The sequence below is a fragment of the Mustela erminea genome, chromosome 6, assembly GCF_009829155.1.
Source record: "Mustela erminea isolate mMusErm1 chromosome 6, mMusErm1.Pri, whole genome shotgun sequence".
NCBI lineage: Eukaryota > Metazoa > Chordata > Mammalia > Carnivora > Mustelidae > Mustela > Mustela erminea.
In genome coordinates, this window is record NC_045619.1 from 6,922,869 (window position 1) to 6,937,634 (window position 14,766).

Consider the following 14,766-nt stretch of genomic DNA (forward strand, 5'->3'; position numbering starts at 1 on the left):
TCCCTTTTTCCGCTAGACACACTTACATTCCTTCTCAAAGAAGCGGGTCAGACCTCCACTCCTCCTGGAAGCCTTCCCTAATCCATTCAGGCAGAGCTATGGGCCTCCAGTGAGCTCCCACACCTCCTATACTTCCCTTTGGCAGAGCCCTAATTGGCTTGTTTGCATTTCTCTCCCCTTCCAGAGGACAGGGACCACATTCTAGGTATCACTAAATCTCTTAAGTCCCAGCCTGGTGCCTGGCACAGAACAGGAACATAGAATATAAAATGAATAACCAAATGTATCCAGTCTAAAAATCCAGACATGATGTAAAAAGTCCCAGACAAAAAAAAATACCACCAGGAAGGAAGAAGGGACAGTTTCAAAAAACTATGAAAGAATGAATCAGCTAAACTTAGGGACTAACCTGATGGACACATACCTGGGAGACAGGAAAAGACTGAATCCAAGGCTGAGTAAAGTTATTCTTAAGGTACAGGAGGAATTCATTCAGGGGCTAATAGGAGTACTTTTCTCTTGCCAAACAAGGAGACTTCTTCTAATCAGCAGTGGGAACTGTCTGGATGTCCCTGCTTGCATATGGAATCTGGTAATGAGTTTGGGCTGATGGAATGACTAGACCCAGCACTGCCTCCAAGGTGTAAGCTAGTCCCCCATCCTTCTTTTTTTTTTTTTTTTTTTTAAAGATTTTATGTATTTATTTGACAGAGAGAAATCACAAGTAGATGGAGAGGCAGGCAGAGAGAGAGGGAAGCAGGCTCCCCGCTGAGCAGAGAGCCTGATGCGGGACTCGATCCCAGGACCCTGAGATCATGACCCGAGCCGAAGGCAGCGGCTTAACCCATTGAGCCACCCAGGCGCCCCAGTCCCCCATCCTTCTTACTGCTACTAACCTTCAAAGTACTGATCACACTGGGGGTGTGTGGGATGGCTCAGTTAGTTAAACATTTGACTCTTAATCTCAGCTCAGGTCTTGATCTCTGGGTTATGAGTTCAAGTCCTGCACTGGGCTCCATACTGGGCATGGAGCCTACTTAAAAAAAAAAGTACTGACCACCACCCTACCAGAGCTAGTGTAGGACTCCCACTACCAACCATACACCGTGTGGCACTTGGAAAAGAAGAGTGGCTCTTCTGCCAGAAGTATCAAGCAGTTGTAGCTGGACCAGACAAGCACTTCGCTGGAAGAGGAAAGGTGCTCAAAGAGGAACTCTGGCCGGGAGAGGGGAGAAAACAATAAATGACAGTCATGTGACCACGATCCCGTCACTAAAGGTAGGGGTTTGGACTACTCAGTATCTCACACCTATTACATCTGTTCACACACACCCTCCATGAGATGTGATCATGAATTCACAGGTAAACCTGGAAAATAACCTCAGGATTATGGTCTAACGTCATCTTTTTAACAGGTGAGGAAACTGAGACCCAGAAAGAGCTATTGTCAATGGCAGAGGTTCGACTGGAACTCGGGTCTCTTAAAGCCCAGGGTGGGTAACAGCATGATGCAGAAAGTTTTTAGAGCCAGAGAGGCTTGACTGCATAGCCTTCTCTGCCTGTGACTAGCCTTATAAGTTTACACCAATTATTTCCCTTCTCTGATCCTCAATTTCCTTATCCATGAAGCAGCCAAGTTGAGGACCTAAATGCGGCATCTTTCCATCACTCCACACTAGGTGTTACCCCTAGATGGTCAAGGTCATTATAAGGAATCTGTAGCAAAAGGATTCACTTAATGAGGCCTTATTCTCAGAGTGTATCCTGTACAACTGAGCTTGCCATCAACCTCTCTCTCCAGTACGCATTATCAAAAAAAAAAAAAAAAAAAAAACCCAATAGGACAGCTGCTGCTGCTGTGACTCCAGGGTCTCCAGTCAGAACTCTGGGGTCCTCAGAAGAGAAGATTAGAAGGAGCTCCCTACCTGGGATGTCGGCATGGATGAAGGCTGGGGCATGCTTCAGTGGGGAGTGGACCAGTACTGCAGTCATACAGTGGGCACTGGCCACCTGCAGAGTCTCATCTCTAGAGAGGAGAAGCTGGAGAAACAGGCAACAAAAAGTGCTATAGTGACAGAGGGCCATGCAGCATCAGACACAAGGGTGGTGCTTGGGGAAAGCTACAGATTAAGGATTGGGGTCTCTATGAAGAACAGCGGGTGGGAAACAGAACAAAAGAACATAATGGCATCAAAGAACACTAAAGCCATCACCAAGAAGGGTTTGGGCCTTCATTGACAAAAGTATTTTCACAGCCCTCATCTGGTTTTGAAGCTTGCAACAAGCCTGAAAGATAACAAGGGACCGTTCTACTGTGAGTCTCACTTTACGGAGTGTGCTGAAAAGAACTAACAATGCAGGCATGAGGCTGTTATCCTTAGAAATGGCTGTCTGCAAAGTTTGTCACTGAATGGATTTGGGAAGCTGGATCTCAGGAGAGCACCCGCCACTCCCAGAACCAATAATAGTGACTTTGTGACTACTCTCTGTACAAACACTGGCGCCTACACGCTGAATACCTGCCATCCTTCTGTGAGTCTGGAATTTTGGTATGTGCTAGGTAGAGGGGACCAAGGTGACTAGTCAGCCCCCAATAAAATTTTTGGGCACTGAGACTCTAATGAGCTTCCCTGCCAGGCCCCATCTTACATGTGTTGCCACAATTCATTGCTAAAGGAAGAAAGTGCCTCCTTGTCTGACTCCACTGGGAGAGGACTCAGAATCCTGTACCTAGTTTTCCTGAACTTTACCACATAGGCCTTTTCCCTTTGCTGATTTTTTTTTGTATCCTTTTTGCTTTGCATCTGTATTAAATAAGAGCCATGAGTATGACTATCTGTTGAGTCCTCCTAGCAATCATTGAACCTAGGGGTGGTCTTGGAGACTCTCAACCCACAGAAGGAGGAATTAAAGCTCATGGAGGTTAAGTCACGCGCTCCAGGCCACACAGTTAATAAGTGGCAAAGCTAAGGCAGAAACCCAGGTCAGCCACGTCCAAATCTAGGAGTCTTCCTACAGGAGAAATGCCTCTCCACTAAAGTTTTAGATTAGGTTATTTCTCTACTCGAAATATTTCAGTGTTGGGGCGCCTGGGTGGCTCAGTGGTTGAACCTCTGCCTTTGGCTCAGGTCATGGTCTCAGGGTCCTGGGATGGAGTCCTGCATGGGGCTCTCTGCTCAGCAGGGAGTCTGCTTCTTCCTCCTCTCTCTCTCTGCCTGCCTCTCTGCCTACTTGTGATCTCTCTCTCTCTCTGTCAAATAAATAAATAAAATCTTTTTTTTTAAAGATTTTTATTTATTTATTTGATAGACAGAGAGAGATCACAAGTAGGCAGAGAGGCAGGGGGAAGCAGACTCCCCGCCGAGCAGAGAGCCCGACGCAGGGCTCGATCCCAGGACCCTGAGATCATGACCTGAGCCGAAGGCAGAGGCTTAAACCACTGAGCCACCCAGGCGCCCCTAAAAAAAATCTTTTAAAAAATATTTCAGTGAATTTCCATTATACTCTGAGTAACATCCAAACTCCTACTGAACACCATACCTATTGGGAGTCCCATGACACTTTCAGAAATCAAGGAAAGGGGACACCTGGGTGCCTCTGTCAGTTAAGCATCCGACTTGGTTTTGGCTCAGGTCATGATCTCACGGGATGGGACTGAGCCCCACACTGGGCTCTGCGTTGAATGTACAGTCTGCTGCAGATCCCTCTCCCTCCCAGACACTTGCTCTCTAATAAATAGATAAAATCTTTAAAAAAAAGAAAATAAAACCTTCTTTAAAAAAAAAATCAGGGAAAGGGTTAACTGCAACTGTGTCAAGTGTAGGAGAAACTGGCCTCCTATGGGAAAATGGTGAGTAGAACATATAACATGAGACAAAAGAGAGTATGTCTGGTTTTAGAGCTTCAGAAGAAAAGGACCAAGTCACGCTCATACCTGGTAGAGACCTATCTGAGGGCTGTAAGCTTAAATAAACCCATCTCAGTCATGTCAGACTTAAAAAAGAACACAATTGACCAGCTTTGCTATTAGTAGGTGAAAGAGTCTCTAAATAGTCTTAATCTTTATCTTGTTCTCTTTTATATAAGAAATGACATGTATTTCAAGATGCTATTGATGTACGGCAAACCATTATTTTATATGCCACTAAAAGAAAAAGAGCTATAATTAAACTATGACACACTATTGATGGTAAAATGTCTTCCAATTTCAGAGCTGCTAAAATGTGAAAAAAAAATCTTAGAAAAATGCTCTTCAACTCTTAAGTAAAACAATGATTCTTGGTTTAAAGTGCATATTCCTTATTATGTTGAAAAAAAAACACTCCAGTCCTACTTTTCCATCATACACAAACTTAACTATGAAAATTTATCCTTTAAAAAAAATCCTAGGGGATACCTGAGTAGCTCAGTGGGTTAAGCCTCTGCCTTTGGCTCAGGTTGTGATCTTAGGGTCTTGGGATTGAGCCCCTCATCAGACTCTCTGCTCAGCAGGGAGCCTGTTTCCTCCTCTCTCTCTGTCTACTTGTGATCTCTCTCTCTCTGTCAAATAAATAAATAAAATCTTTAAAACATAAATAAATAAAGGGGAGCCTGGGTGGCTCAGTGGGTTAAAGTCTCTGCCTTTGGCTCAGGTCATGATCCCAGGGTCCTGGGGTCGAGCCCCTCGTTGGGCTCTCTGCTCAGTGGAGAGCCTGCTTCCTCCTCTCTCTCTCTCTCTCTGCCTGCCTCTCTGCCTACTTGTAATCTCTGTCAAATAAATAAATAAAATCTTAAAAATAAATAAATAAATAAATCCTATGGGCATCTGGGTGGCTCTCATGTTTGAGCATCTGCCTTTGGCTCAGGTTATGGTCCCAGGGTCTTGGGATCAAGCCGTGTGTCAGGCTCCCTGCTCAGTGGGGTGTCTGTTTCTCCCTCTCCCTCTCCCTCTCCCCCTGCTTGTGCTTTCTCTCCCTCTCTCTCTCAAATGAATAAATATTTTAAAAAGGAAAAATTAAAATAGACTAAAAAGTCCTAATTGGGGCACCTGGGTGGCTCAGTCAATTAAACATCTGCTTTCAGCTCAGGTCATGATCCCAGGGTCCTGGGATTGAGCCCTATGTCAGTCAGTCTCCCTGCTCAGCAGAGAGCCTGCTTCTTCCTCTCCTGCTCCCTCTGCTTGTCCTGTCTGCTCCCCACCACCTTGTCAAATAAATAAATAAAATCTTTAAAAAGAAAAAAGGCCTAGGGTGCCTGGGTGGCTCAATTGTTAACCGTCTGCCTTTGGCTTGGGTCATGATCCCAGGGTCCTGGGATTGAGCTCTGCACTGAGATCCCTTCTCAGGGGGAAGCCTGCTTCTCCCTCTCTCACTTCCCCTGCTTGTATTCCTTCTCTCGCTGTAAAATAAATAAAATCTTTTTTTAAAAAGTCCTAATTATTTACCATAACTCATCAGGACTTGCACGATCTTCCCTGCTTAATCTCTAGACTCATCTCTGGCCACTTCACTTTCTACCCACCATCCATCCCATTGGCCTCCGTCTGCTTCTGGAACACATCAAACGTCCCCCTTCTTCTGGCCTTTATTTGTTATTCTATCCGCCTGAAATGCTTTTCTACCTGTTCTTCATATCACTGGCTTACTTACTTATTTTATTTATTCATTTGTTAGTTTGTTTATTTTCAGTTTCACTGAGGTATAATTGATCACTGGCTTACTTTAATTCTTCAAGTGTCAGCTCAAGCATCAACCCTCAGAGAGGCCCTGCCTGACCACTCAGCTTATGCCTGGACTCCCTCACTATCTCATTTCCTCTTTATTTCCTTTGTACAAAATTAAGAGTTACTTTGCTTTTTTATTTACTTGTTCATAACCTGCCTTCCCCACTAGGCCATACAAGGACAAGGAACTCATCTATTTATATACCACGATATTCCCAGTGCCTAACACAGTGACTGACATATCAAATTGGTGCTCAGTATGTATCTGACTGAATGAATGAATCAACATTGCAACAGCAGAGACACAAACATTGACAATATATATCTAGGGACCTGAATTTTGGAAGAATACATTGATTATCAGCCAAAACAGGAAGGAGTAGCATTAGACTCTGACAAAAATGCCAGAACAGACGTAAAAGAATTCATGTCAGTCTTCTCTTTATTTAAAATTTTGTTATTTTGTTCATTATGAATTTTTTGCATTGATTAAAAAAAAATACTGCACTGAAATACTATCTATCTTGATTGCTGAGTTTTTTTAGCATCCCTTTAAATTTTACACCTGAGGCAAGTGCCTCACGTATCTCACCGTAGCCGCAGCCTTGCTGGTTGCTGTAGTAAAATATGTTGATCATCCAAAATCGTCAGGAGAGGAACAGTCTCCATACGTGAAAGGAGAAGAGGAACCCGAAACCAAGATTCCTATCTCTACAAAGACCGGTCCCCTGGAGAAGTGCTCTAATCTCTGTCCCTGCCACCATTGTGCTTTGTTGGTGCACTGTGAGGACATAAGAGCTTGTGCCCTGCTGAGCCTGAGATCAAATGTTTTAACTAGATGTTACCTTGGACTCCCTAATGGAGCAACAAAATAAGCACAGAAAAGAACCTAATATGAGATCTTCTGGTTCAGAGACATAGGACTTGCTCTTCAGAGTTCACAGGCCCTGAGTGGACCTTTCTAGAGGCATCCCAGAGAAACAAGAAGGAGCAATTTACGCTGGCTTTTTAATACCTACCTTATCTATCCCCAACTGCCCTTTCCCGCTTCTGATCAGAGCTCCTCCTCCTTCCTGCAGAAGGAGTCCCACAATCTGGTCATTTAGTGATATCCCCATTATCAGATGAGGATAAGTAGTTCTGCCAAGCCCTGTGCTGAGCACTGCAGAGAGATACAGCCAAATCAGGTTTTGCCTTAAATAAACTCCCAGTAGAACAACCACAATACGGTGAAGTAAGTGCTGTGACATAAGGTACACTCTACCTAAAGGAACCAAGAGGACAAGGGAACCCTACAGGCCTTGAGGAATCAATAGACAAAGGAGAGGGGAAAGGTTTTAAGGCAAAGGGGAAGAGCATCTACACAGGCACAGAAACAGGATGTCCTGACACATGCAGGGCCAGGGAGAAGTTACATATGGCTGGAGCACTGGGTTGTATGGGGTGAAAGAGACAGATTAATAATGCTCAAGGAATGCAGGGTCCAGAGAAAGAGGGCTCTAGCAAGTTCTTTATCCCTAAAATAACCGAGATAGCTTTGTTTCTGTTGATGCCTGTATTCTGCATTATCAGCCAACCTAGATGTTAAGGAGAAGATGTGTATATAAGAACTCACAACTGAAATAAAACCTACAGTTGACCCCTGAGCAATATGGGTTTGAACTGCACAGGCCACTTACACATGGATTTTTTTCAATAATACATACAGTACTATAAATATTTTCTCCTCCTTATGAATTTTTTTTTAAGATTTTATTTATTTGACAGAGATCACAAGTAGGCAGAGAGGCAGGCAGAGAGAGAGGAGGAAGCAGGCTCCCTGCAGAGCAAACAGCCCAATGTGGGGCTCCATCCCAGGACCCTGAGATCATGACCTAAGCCAAAGGCAGAGGCTTAACCCACTGAGCCACCCAGGTGACCCTCCTTATGAATTATTTAATAACATTTTCTTTCCTTTATCTTACCTTAATGTAAGAATAAAGAATATAATAGATATACAAAATATGTGTTAACTGATTGTTATCAGTAAGGGTTCTGATCAACAGCAGGCTATTAGTAGTTAAGTTTTGGGAGAGTTGGAAGTTATATGTGGATTTTCAACTGTATGGAGGGGTAGTCAGTGCCCCAACCCCTGGGTTGTTAAAGGGTCAACTGTACTTCCAGTACTCTAATAGCATATTGTTTGGGCCAGGAAGAAAACACCTTGGAAACCTTAGAGAGTAGAAATTCAAGGGCCAGGAGCCATTTGGCTTCCCTTGTTATTGAATCTAGAGACCAGGAATCACAGGACAATCACCTTTTTGAGCACCAAAGGCAATGAGGTCTCTCCTGGCGGCCCCTCAACACCCTCAGTACTGTCCGCCAGCACAGACTTGTTCATGATCACGGACACAAAGAGATCATACTTCAGCAGCTGCCTCAACAAACCTAAAAAACGAAAGTTTTGGGAGGTGAGGCAAGAGGAGTATGGGTACCAGAGTACACCCAAGGAAGCCCCTCAGACATCTTCTGGAAACTTCTTCATGTCTCCTTAAACATTCCTAAGTATTTTGTGGGTTGTTTGTTGTTGTGGTTTTTTTTTTAAGATTTTACTTATTTGAGAGAGCACAAGCAGTAGGGGTGGGGGGTAGAGGGAGAAGCAAACTCCCCACTCAACACAGAGCTTATAGGCTCCTAGAACCGTAAGATCATAACCCGAGCCAAAGTCAGGCACTTAACATACCGAGTCACCCGGGTGTCCCAGTACTTTGTTATTTTTAATGCTGTTATAAATGGGATTGTTTTAACTTCTTTTTCAGATAATTCACTATTAGCATTTAGAAAAAAAAACTGATTTTATATCCTGTGACTTTACTAAATTCATTTATTAGTTTTTAACAGTCTTTTGGTGAAGTTTTTAGGGTTTCTGTATATAAAATAATGGCATCTGCAGAGACAGTTATATTTCTTCCTTCTTAATTTTGATGCCTTTTATTTCTTTTTCTTGCCTCATTGTTCTGGCAAGGACCTCTAACCCAATGTTGAACAGAATCCCACACTTTTATATACCACCACCATGGCAACACTTACCACACTGGGCTCTAATTGTCCACGTCTGTTTTCTATGCTAGACTATGAGCTGCTTCAGAACAGATCTTGGGTTTGGTCATCTTTATGACCCTAGAGCCTGGCCCAGAGCCTGGGCCAAAATGAATACTCACTATGTGTGACTGGACTGTTCATAACAGAGCTCTTGGCCTAAACTGTGAAAAGAAACTATTGTCACTTAGACTATGTTTTTCCCTGTAGATCCTGCTTAGGAACAGGCCCTCGCCCAGTCTCCAATCATAGTGGCCATGTGCTCTGTTCAAAAAGCAAAAGCTCCCTACTCAGAAGCATTTGATAGATCTTATGTACCTAAGTAAGGAAGCAGCAGAAGAGGCTGAATGGGTACACTGGGGCTCCTAAGGAGCCTCAAATAACAAGTAGAAATACCTGCACATCACCCTGGAGGCCAGAGATACCATAGAAGATTTTTCAAATAGGAAACTGAGAGAATGCGAGCTGTGCAATGTGAAGAATAACTTGGCAGCAAAAAACAGGACACACTTGGACAGGCAGTAAAAACCAGAGGTAGAAAATTGTTGTGCCACTTTCTTCTTTTTCTTCCAAAGGCAACATTCTTTTTTTCTTTTTGTAAGATTCTATTTATGTATTTGAGAGAGGGAGTGTGAGGGAGATAGAATGAGTGGGGGGAGGGACAGAGGGAGAGGAAGAAGCAGACTCCCCAGTGAGCAGGGAGCTAACATGGAGCCAATCCCAGGACCCGAGCAGAAGGCAGATGGTTAATCAACTGAGTTACCCATGCGCCCAAAGGCAAAAATTTTTAAGATGCCACACCAACTCTAGTCATGTCTCACAGTCTGTGGATCTTATGTTCCAAACCCATGACTTCTACCCTTTATAAGGCACCAAACTTCCCCACCACTAAAGAGCCAACATCTCAAGTCCTCGAGCAAAACCTCAAAAGCGTTCTTTCTTTTCTCTCCAAACCTACATCTTACCCAAACAGTTGATCTGTAGCTCCTTTGTCTGGGCACCATCCAGGGTAGAAAGGAAGAGAGGACACAGCTTCTCCCGGAAATGGCCCGAAAGTATCTCAGCAGCCACTGGTGAGGAGTACAGCTTCCCATAGAGGTAACAGACAGAAGCTTGCACCCCTTCATTGGGGTACACTAAACCTCTCAACAGATGCTCCATCAGGTCACCTGTCCATAAAATAGTATGAAACTGCTGTATGTCAATTGTATGCCAGCTGTATGTCAACTGCTGTATGACACTCCAGACTACTATGCCCAATAGGGTAGTAATAGCAATACCCTATAATCCCCCATAATAAATGATTTCTGGGTACTTAATTAGAAGGGAAAACCAAATCTTAGAGAAGTGCAGTGACTTACCCTGGGGTAAACAGTCTGTGAGATATTTATTTGCTTTTTACTGATAGAAAAAAATACTTCTATATTGCAGAACTAATTCTTCCTTTCACCCAAAGGAAGGTTCAAAATAAGTATTTAATTAGTTTGTACTAACATAGTGAATCAAAATGACTCAAGATCAGAGTCAAGAAATACTTTTTTCAACTTGGCCAACATAGAGTACATTTTGCAGATGGGAAAATTAAATCCTAGAGAAGGAAAGTAATGATTTCCCAGGTGTATATACTGAATGGACCACCCAGATGGAAGTGTGATCAAACCGGGTAAAAGGGTAGTAGCAGCTCCTCCCCAGAGGTCACTCACTGTGCTCCATTACAAGTTTGTCTGCCAGGGGAGGGACGGCATCAACCAACTTGCCAAGAAGGGTCAGGGTGGCCAGGCTGCCTCTCATGGAGGGCATGTTACACAGCTATAGAAATTGAACACATTCCACTCCATAAATTAGGATCAGGACAGATGTCCCACCAAAATGTATCTTGCTCTATCCAGACCAAAGCCTATATTGTATGTGTCTCTCAATACAATCAGTAATTAGCCTCTTTAAATAAGTGTCTATCTCCCTGGAGAAAGGCTCAGAGTCAGATTCCTCTCTGAGTGCTCATATCTAGCTCAGTACATGACAGTTAAACTGAATTAAAATTAGCATATTTTTTGTCTCCTATACAGCCAGAAACTGGGGGGTGAGAGTTGGGAACATCATAAAGACAGAATTCTGGCTAAGTGAAAAAAAATAAAAGTAAAAATTAAAATTAAATTTAGTTTAATTTAAAAATATATATATACATTATCATTATCATAATCATTATTGAACTCTATTTGCCAGTCCCTATGCTTAATGGTTTATAGGCAGAGTTGATAGTATATATTTCCCTTTTCTAGTGACTAACTATAACATCTTAAGTAAGACTCTTAATTACTCTGGTGGGAAATAATAATAGTACCAACTTCAAAATGTTGTTAGGACTAAATGAGATACTGCATGTAAACCACCTAACACAGTGCCTAGCATATGGAAAGTGCTCAAAAGGGTTAAATGGCACTGTCATAGTGATAAGTATTGATATATATAATTATAAATTCAACCTGATATATTAATCACATGCAGAGTAATTATAATATGATAATTTAGTATAATTTATAATTGCATTTTGCTCTTGGTGTTAAAATAAACATATATCTTCCTTTTGTAAAAAATTTTAAAAAATGATTCTGATATTATTTCTAAATCTTAAACATAGTGCAAAAACTACTTATTAAATTGGTATCTTTGACTACCTTGAAGAAGAGGCAGGTTAAATATACCTACTCAGTGCCTGCCTTAGATGCTGATAAAAACAAATGACTTTAGTATAAAATACTGTATACAATTCAAACCAAATAAAAACACCAAGCAAGCCAAGACATAGTAAACATATTTCCTTAAATTGATCAAGAAAATCTATGTTGTACTTGGACATGGAAAATACCCATGGGGTGATTATGTCAGAAAGATGGGACTTCACTGCACAAACACAGCGTTTGGAAGACTGAAAGGGGAAGGAGGGAAGCTACAAACAGTAGCAGACCAGGATCAGAAGGCCCAAGCCTGAGCTCTGGCTCTGCCACTGACTCACTGATCACGCAGATCCCTTTCTCTATGTATTCCAACCTCCCCAACTATCTATCCAAAGAGGGTTGCACACAGCTCTGATTTCTGAGGATTCTGAGGGGTACTCAAGAACCCACAGATATTTACTGACCTCTTTGTGGCACTCATCCAGCAGGCAATGAATGATCTGCTCTAACTTCAGCTGAGTTGTAAGCTGGATAAGGACTGAGCAGACACAATAGCATTAGTAACCAGAAGACAACTCCTGGCCCACACGTCGCCTTTCATAGCCCTTCTACTCAAAGTCATTTGTTTGTGTTACCAGTATAGTCTTTTCTATATCCCTAAACTGTGTGTATGAATCTAAACCAAAGGATTCCTGGCTTCTTTATCATTTTATATAAGTGGTTTACAATTAGGCTGCACATTAGAATTACTTAGGAAGTTTCAAAAAAATATATTAGGGCGCCTGGGTGGCTCAGTGGGTTAAGCCGCTGCCTTCGGCTCGGGTCATGATCTCAGGGTCCTGGGATCGAGTCCCGCATCGGGCTCTCTGCTCAGCAGGGAGCCTGCTTCCTCCTCTCTCTCTGCCTCTCTGCCTACTTGTAATCTCTCTCTGTCAAATAAATAAATAAAATCTTTAAAAAACAAAACAAAACAAAACAAAACAAAAAAAACAAAAAAATATATTAATGCTCAACTCCCAGTCTAGACAAATTAAATCAGAAGCTCTAGAGAAAGAGCCTAAGCATTTGGGTATTTTTAAAGCTACCCAGGTGAGTCTATTTTGAAGCTCAGGTTGAAAACTGCTATTTTATACTCTCTCTACTTTTTTCCTCCTCACAGTTTGCTCCTTTATATACTAGAAAACAGAACTATGGCACACTCAATAGTATAGATTTCCCTTTTCTAGCAACTAACTATAGCATCTTAAATAAGACTCTTAATTCCTCTGGTGGGAAATAATAATAGTATCAACTTCATAGAGTTGTTAGGACTAAATGAGCTACTGCACGTAAACCACCTATAATTGCTTATAATATTATCTCTCAACCCCAAACCCATCCTTCTATACAATCATTTGTGATGCTTCTGCTGGTATGTTTGAGGAGCAGTGAAGAAGAGGCTGGCTCTGCAAGTCTGGGAAAAGCTACAAATAAGATTTAGAGGCTACTGCAGAAAGGCTCTGCCTTTCTAAAAAGAAACATTCTAGGATAATAGAAACAGGAAGAAGGTAGGCAGCAAACAGGAAACAATGAGGAAGGAGCAAATCCTTCTTCTCTGGCTTTGCAGTCTCTAGTGCCCACCACCTCAGTAAAGTTCCGGGGTTCTGAGGAAGGTCTGCAAGTTACCCTGGCACCAATCAGAAGTGGATGGCTTTAGAATTATAGCCCCACCCAAGAGTGGTCGAATGGTGAAGGGAAATCTCCCCATTCCTGCCAGTGGTCAGACTTCAAGTGGTGTACCTGTCCACATTATCTAGACCGAGAGATGGGCAGAGGGATATACAGATATTAACTTGTGATCTGTTACAGCTGCTAACTGCAAGGCTGAATGGTCAGAGACCCAGGAGCAGTCAAGCAGCATCCCCTCCTCAGAGAAAATTTATGTTTTAGTAATTCCAACCTCCTTTTGTTTCCCCAGCCCTAAGGGTGGGAGTTGCTTTATGATATTGCTACCTCTGTGAAAACTTGGGTGTTCTCTTTTTGCCTTCAGTTACCCAGCTAATAATTTTTATATTAAAGTTTTCCCTGTTTATTTTTTAGAAGACTTTATTTATTTGACAGAGAGAGAGTACAAGCAGGGGGAGCAGTTGGCAGAGGGAGAGGGGGAAGCAGGCTCCTGCTGAGAAAGGAGCCCGAGGTGGGGCTCAATCCCAGGACCCTGGGATCATGACCTGAGCCAAAGGCAGATGCTTAAGCGACTGAGCCACCCAGGTGCCCCTAAGTTTTCCCTGTTTAAATAACTCCTGTGGTTTCTGTTTCTTGACTAGCCCCTAACTGATACAATTCTTGCTCTTTCTGCAAGAATCCCCCTATCCCAATTCTCTTGTCTTCTTTCTCCTCAAGCCCTTTAAAGTTTATTTTAGTATTTCTACCCCCAACATGAAGCTAGAACTCAAGACCCCAAGATCAAGAGTCATATGCTCTTCTGATTGAGCCAGACAAGCACGCCACTCCTCGCACCCTTTCTACACTTCCACAGCTCTTATTGTTGCCTATGTGCAGACAACTTTTAACCAACAAATGTGGATGGAATGAAAAGAGAATTTGTACATGCCTTTCTAACAGTGTTCTTCAGCTCTCATTATTTGCCATCCAACCTCTCCTCCAGATTGTAAACTCTTAGAGGGCAGGAACCATGTCTTACCCATCTATGTATCCCAGGTTTCTGACACAGATTGACAATTGACTTTTCTTGATATGTCTCTAAAATGAAGCAGTTATTTCATTAAGATCTCAAATAACCAGAGCTGCAATTGCGGTTAATACCCTCAGCTTCAAACGCTAGATACACAGTTTCACCTTACCTTCAATACAGAGGTCTGTTACACTCCCATCTTCCACATTGCATAACAGCCCTTGGAGCCGAGAGAGAAGAGATGGGGATGGTAAATAGTTAAAAGAGAAACAAACCCACAGAGGCAAGCTATAAATTCTAGACTAATAGCAGCTTTAAGCTATGTCCCAGATAAACGCTATCCTCAACACCAAACACCTAGACTTTCAGTGACCCACTCTGGCTTTAAAAGGATAAAAACAGTCAGTGTGGCACAGCATAAAAAACTAAGTGTTCTGGGGTCTGTAATAGACCTGGGGTAAAATTCCAGTTCTGTCCGTTGTTAACCATGTCTTCCTTTAGCCTTGGGGACCATCTTCTCTCCCTTAAAGAACTGTCTTGGCAGTTAAAAGCCTGAAAAGCCTCTAGCAGAGAAAAATACCCAATATGAGTTAGCTCCCCTCCTTCCTGAAAGGGCTCTTTCTATAGGACATTATAAT

General features: G+C 42.5%; 1 protein-coding gene across 13 annotated transcripts in view; it reads right to left on the reverse strand.

The window, feature by feature from the left end:
• Positions 1-14,766, reverse strand: part of MEI1 (meiotic double-stranded break formation protein 1) — a 77,902-nt gene that overhangs the window by 59,228 nt on the left and 3,908 nt on the right. For 11 of the 13 annotated variants that reach the window (XR_004286588.1, XM_032346110.1, XM_032346115.1 and 8 more), the window contains exons 3-9: positions 14,298-14,348; positions 11,919-11,992; positions 10,483-10,588; positions 9,745-9,948; positions 7,998-8,128; positions 1,926-2,040; positions 1,099-1,215 (exon numbers count right to left, since the gene is read on the reverse strand). Coding sequence is in view for 12 of the 13 variants with exons in the window: in XM_032346110.1 (XP_032202001.1) it covers positions 1,099-1,215; positions 1,926-2,040; positions 7,998-8,128; positions 9,745-9,948; positions 10,483-10,588; positions 11,919-11,992; positions 14,298-14,348 (798 nt within the window). In the remaining variant the exon portion in view is untranslated. The remainder of the gene's footprint in view (positions 1-1,098; positions 1,216-1,925; positions 2,041-7,997; positions 8,129-9,744; positions 9,949-10,482; positions 10,589-11,918; positions 11,993-14,297; positions 14,349-14,766) is intronic. The other 2 variants (XM_032346116.1, XM_032346117.1) reach the window with 2 other exon arrangements.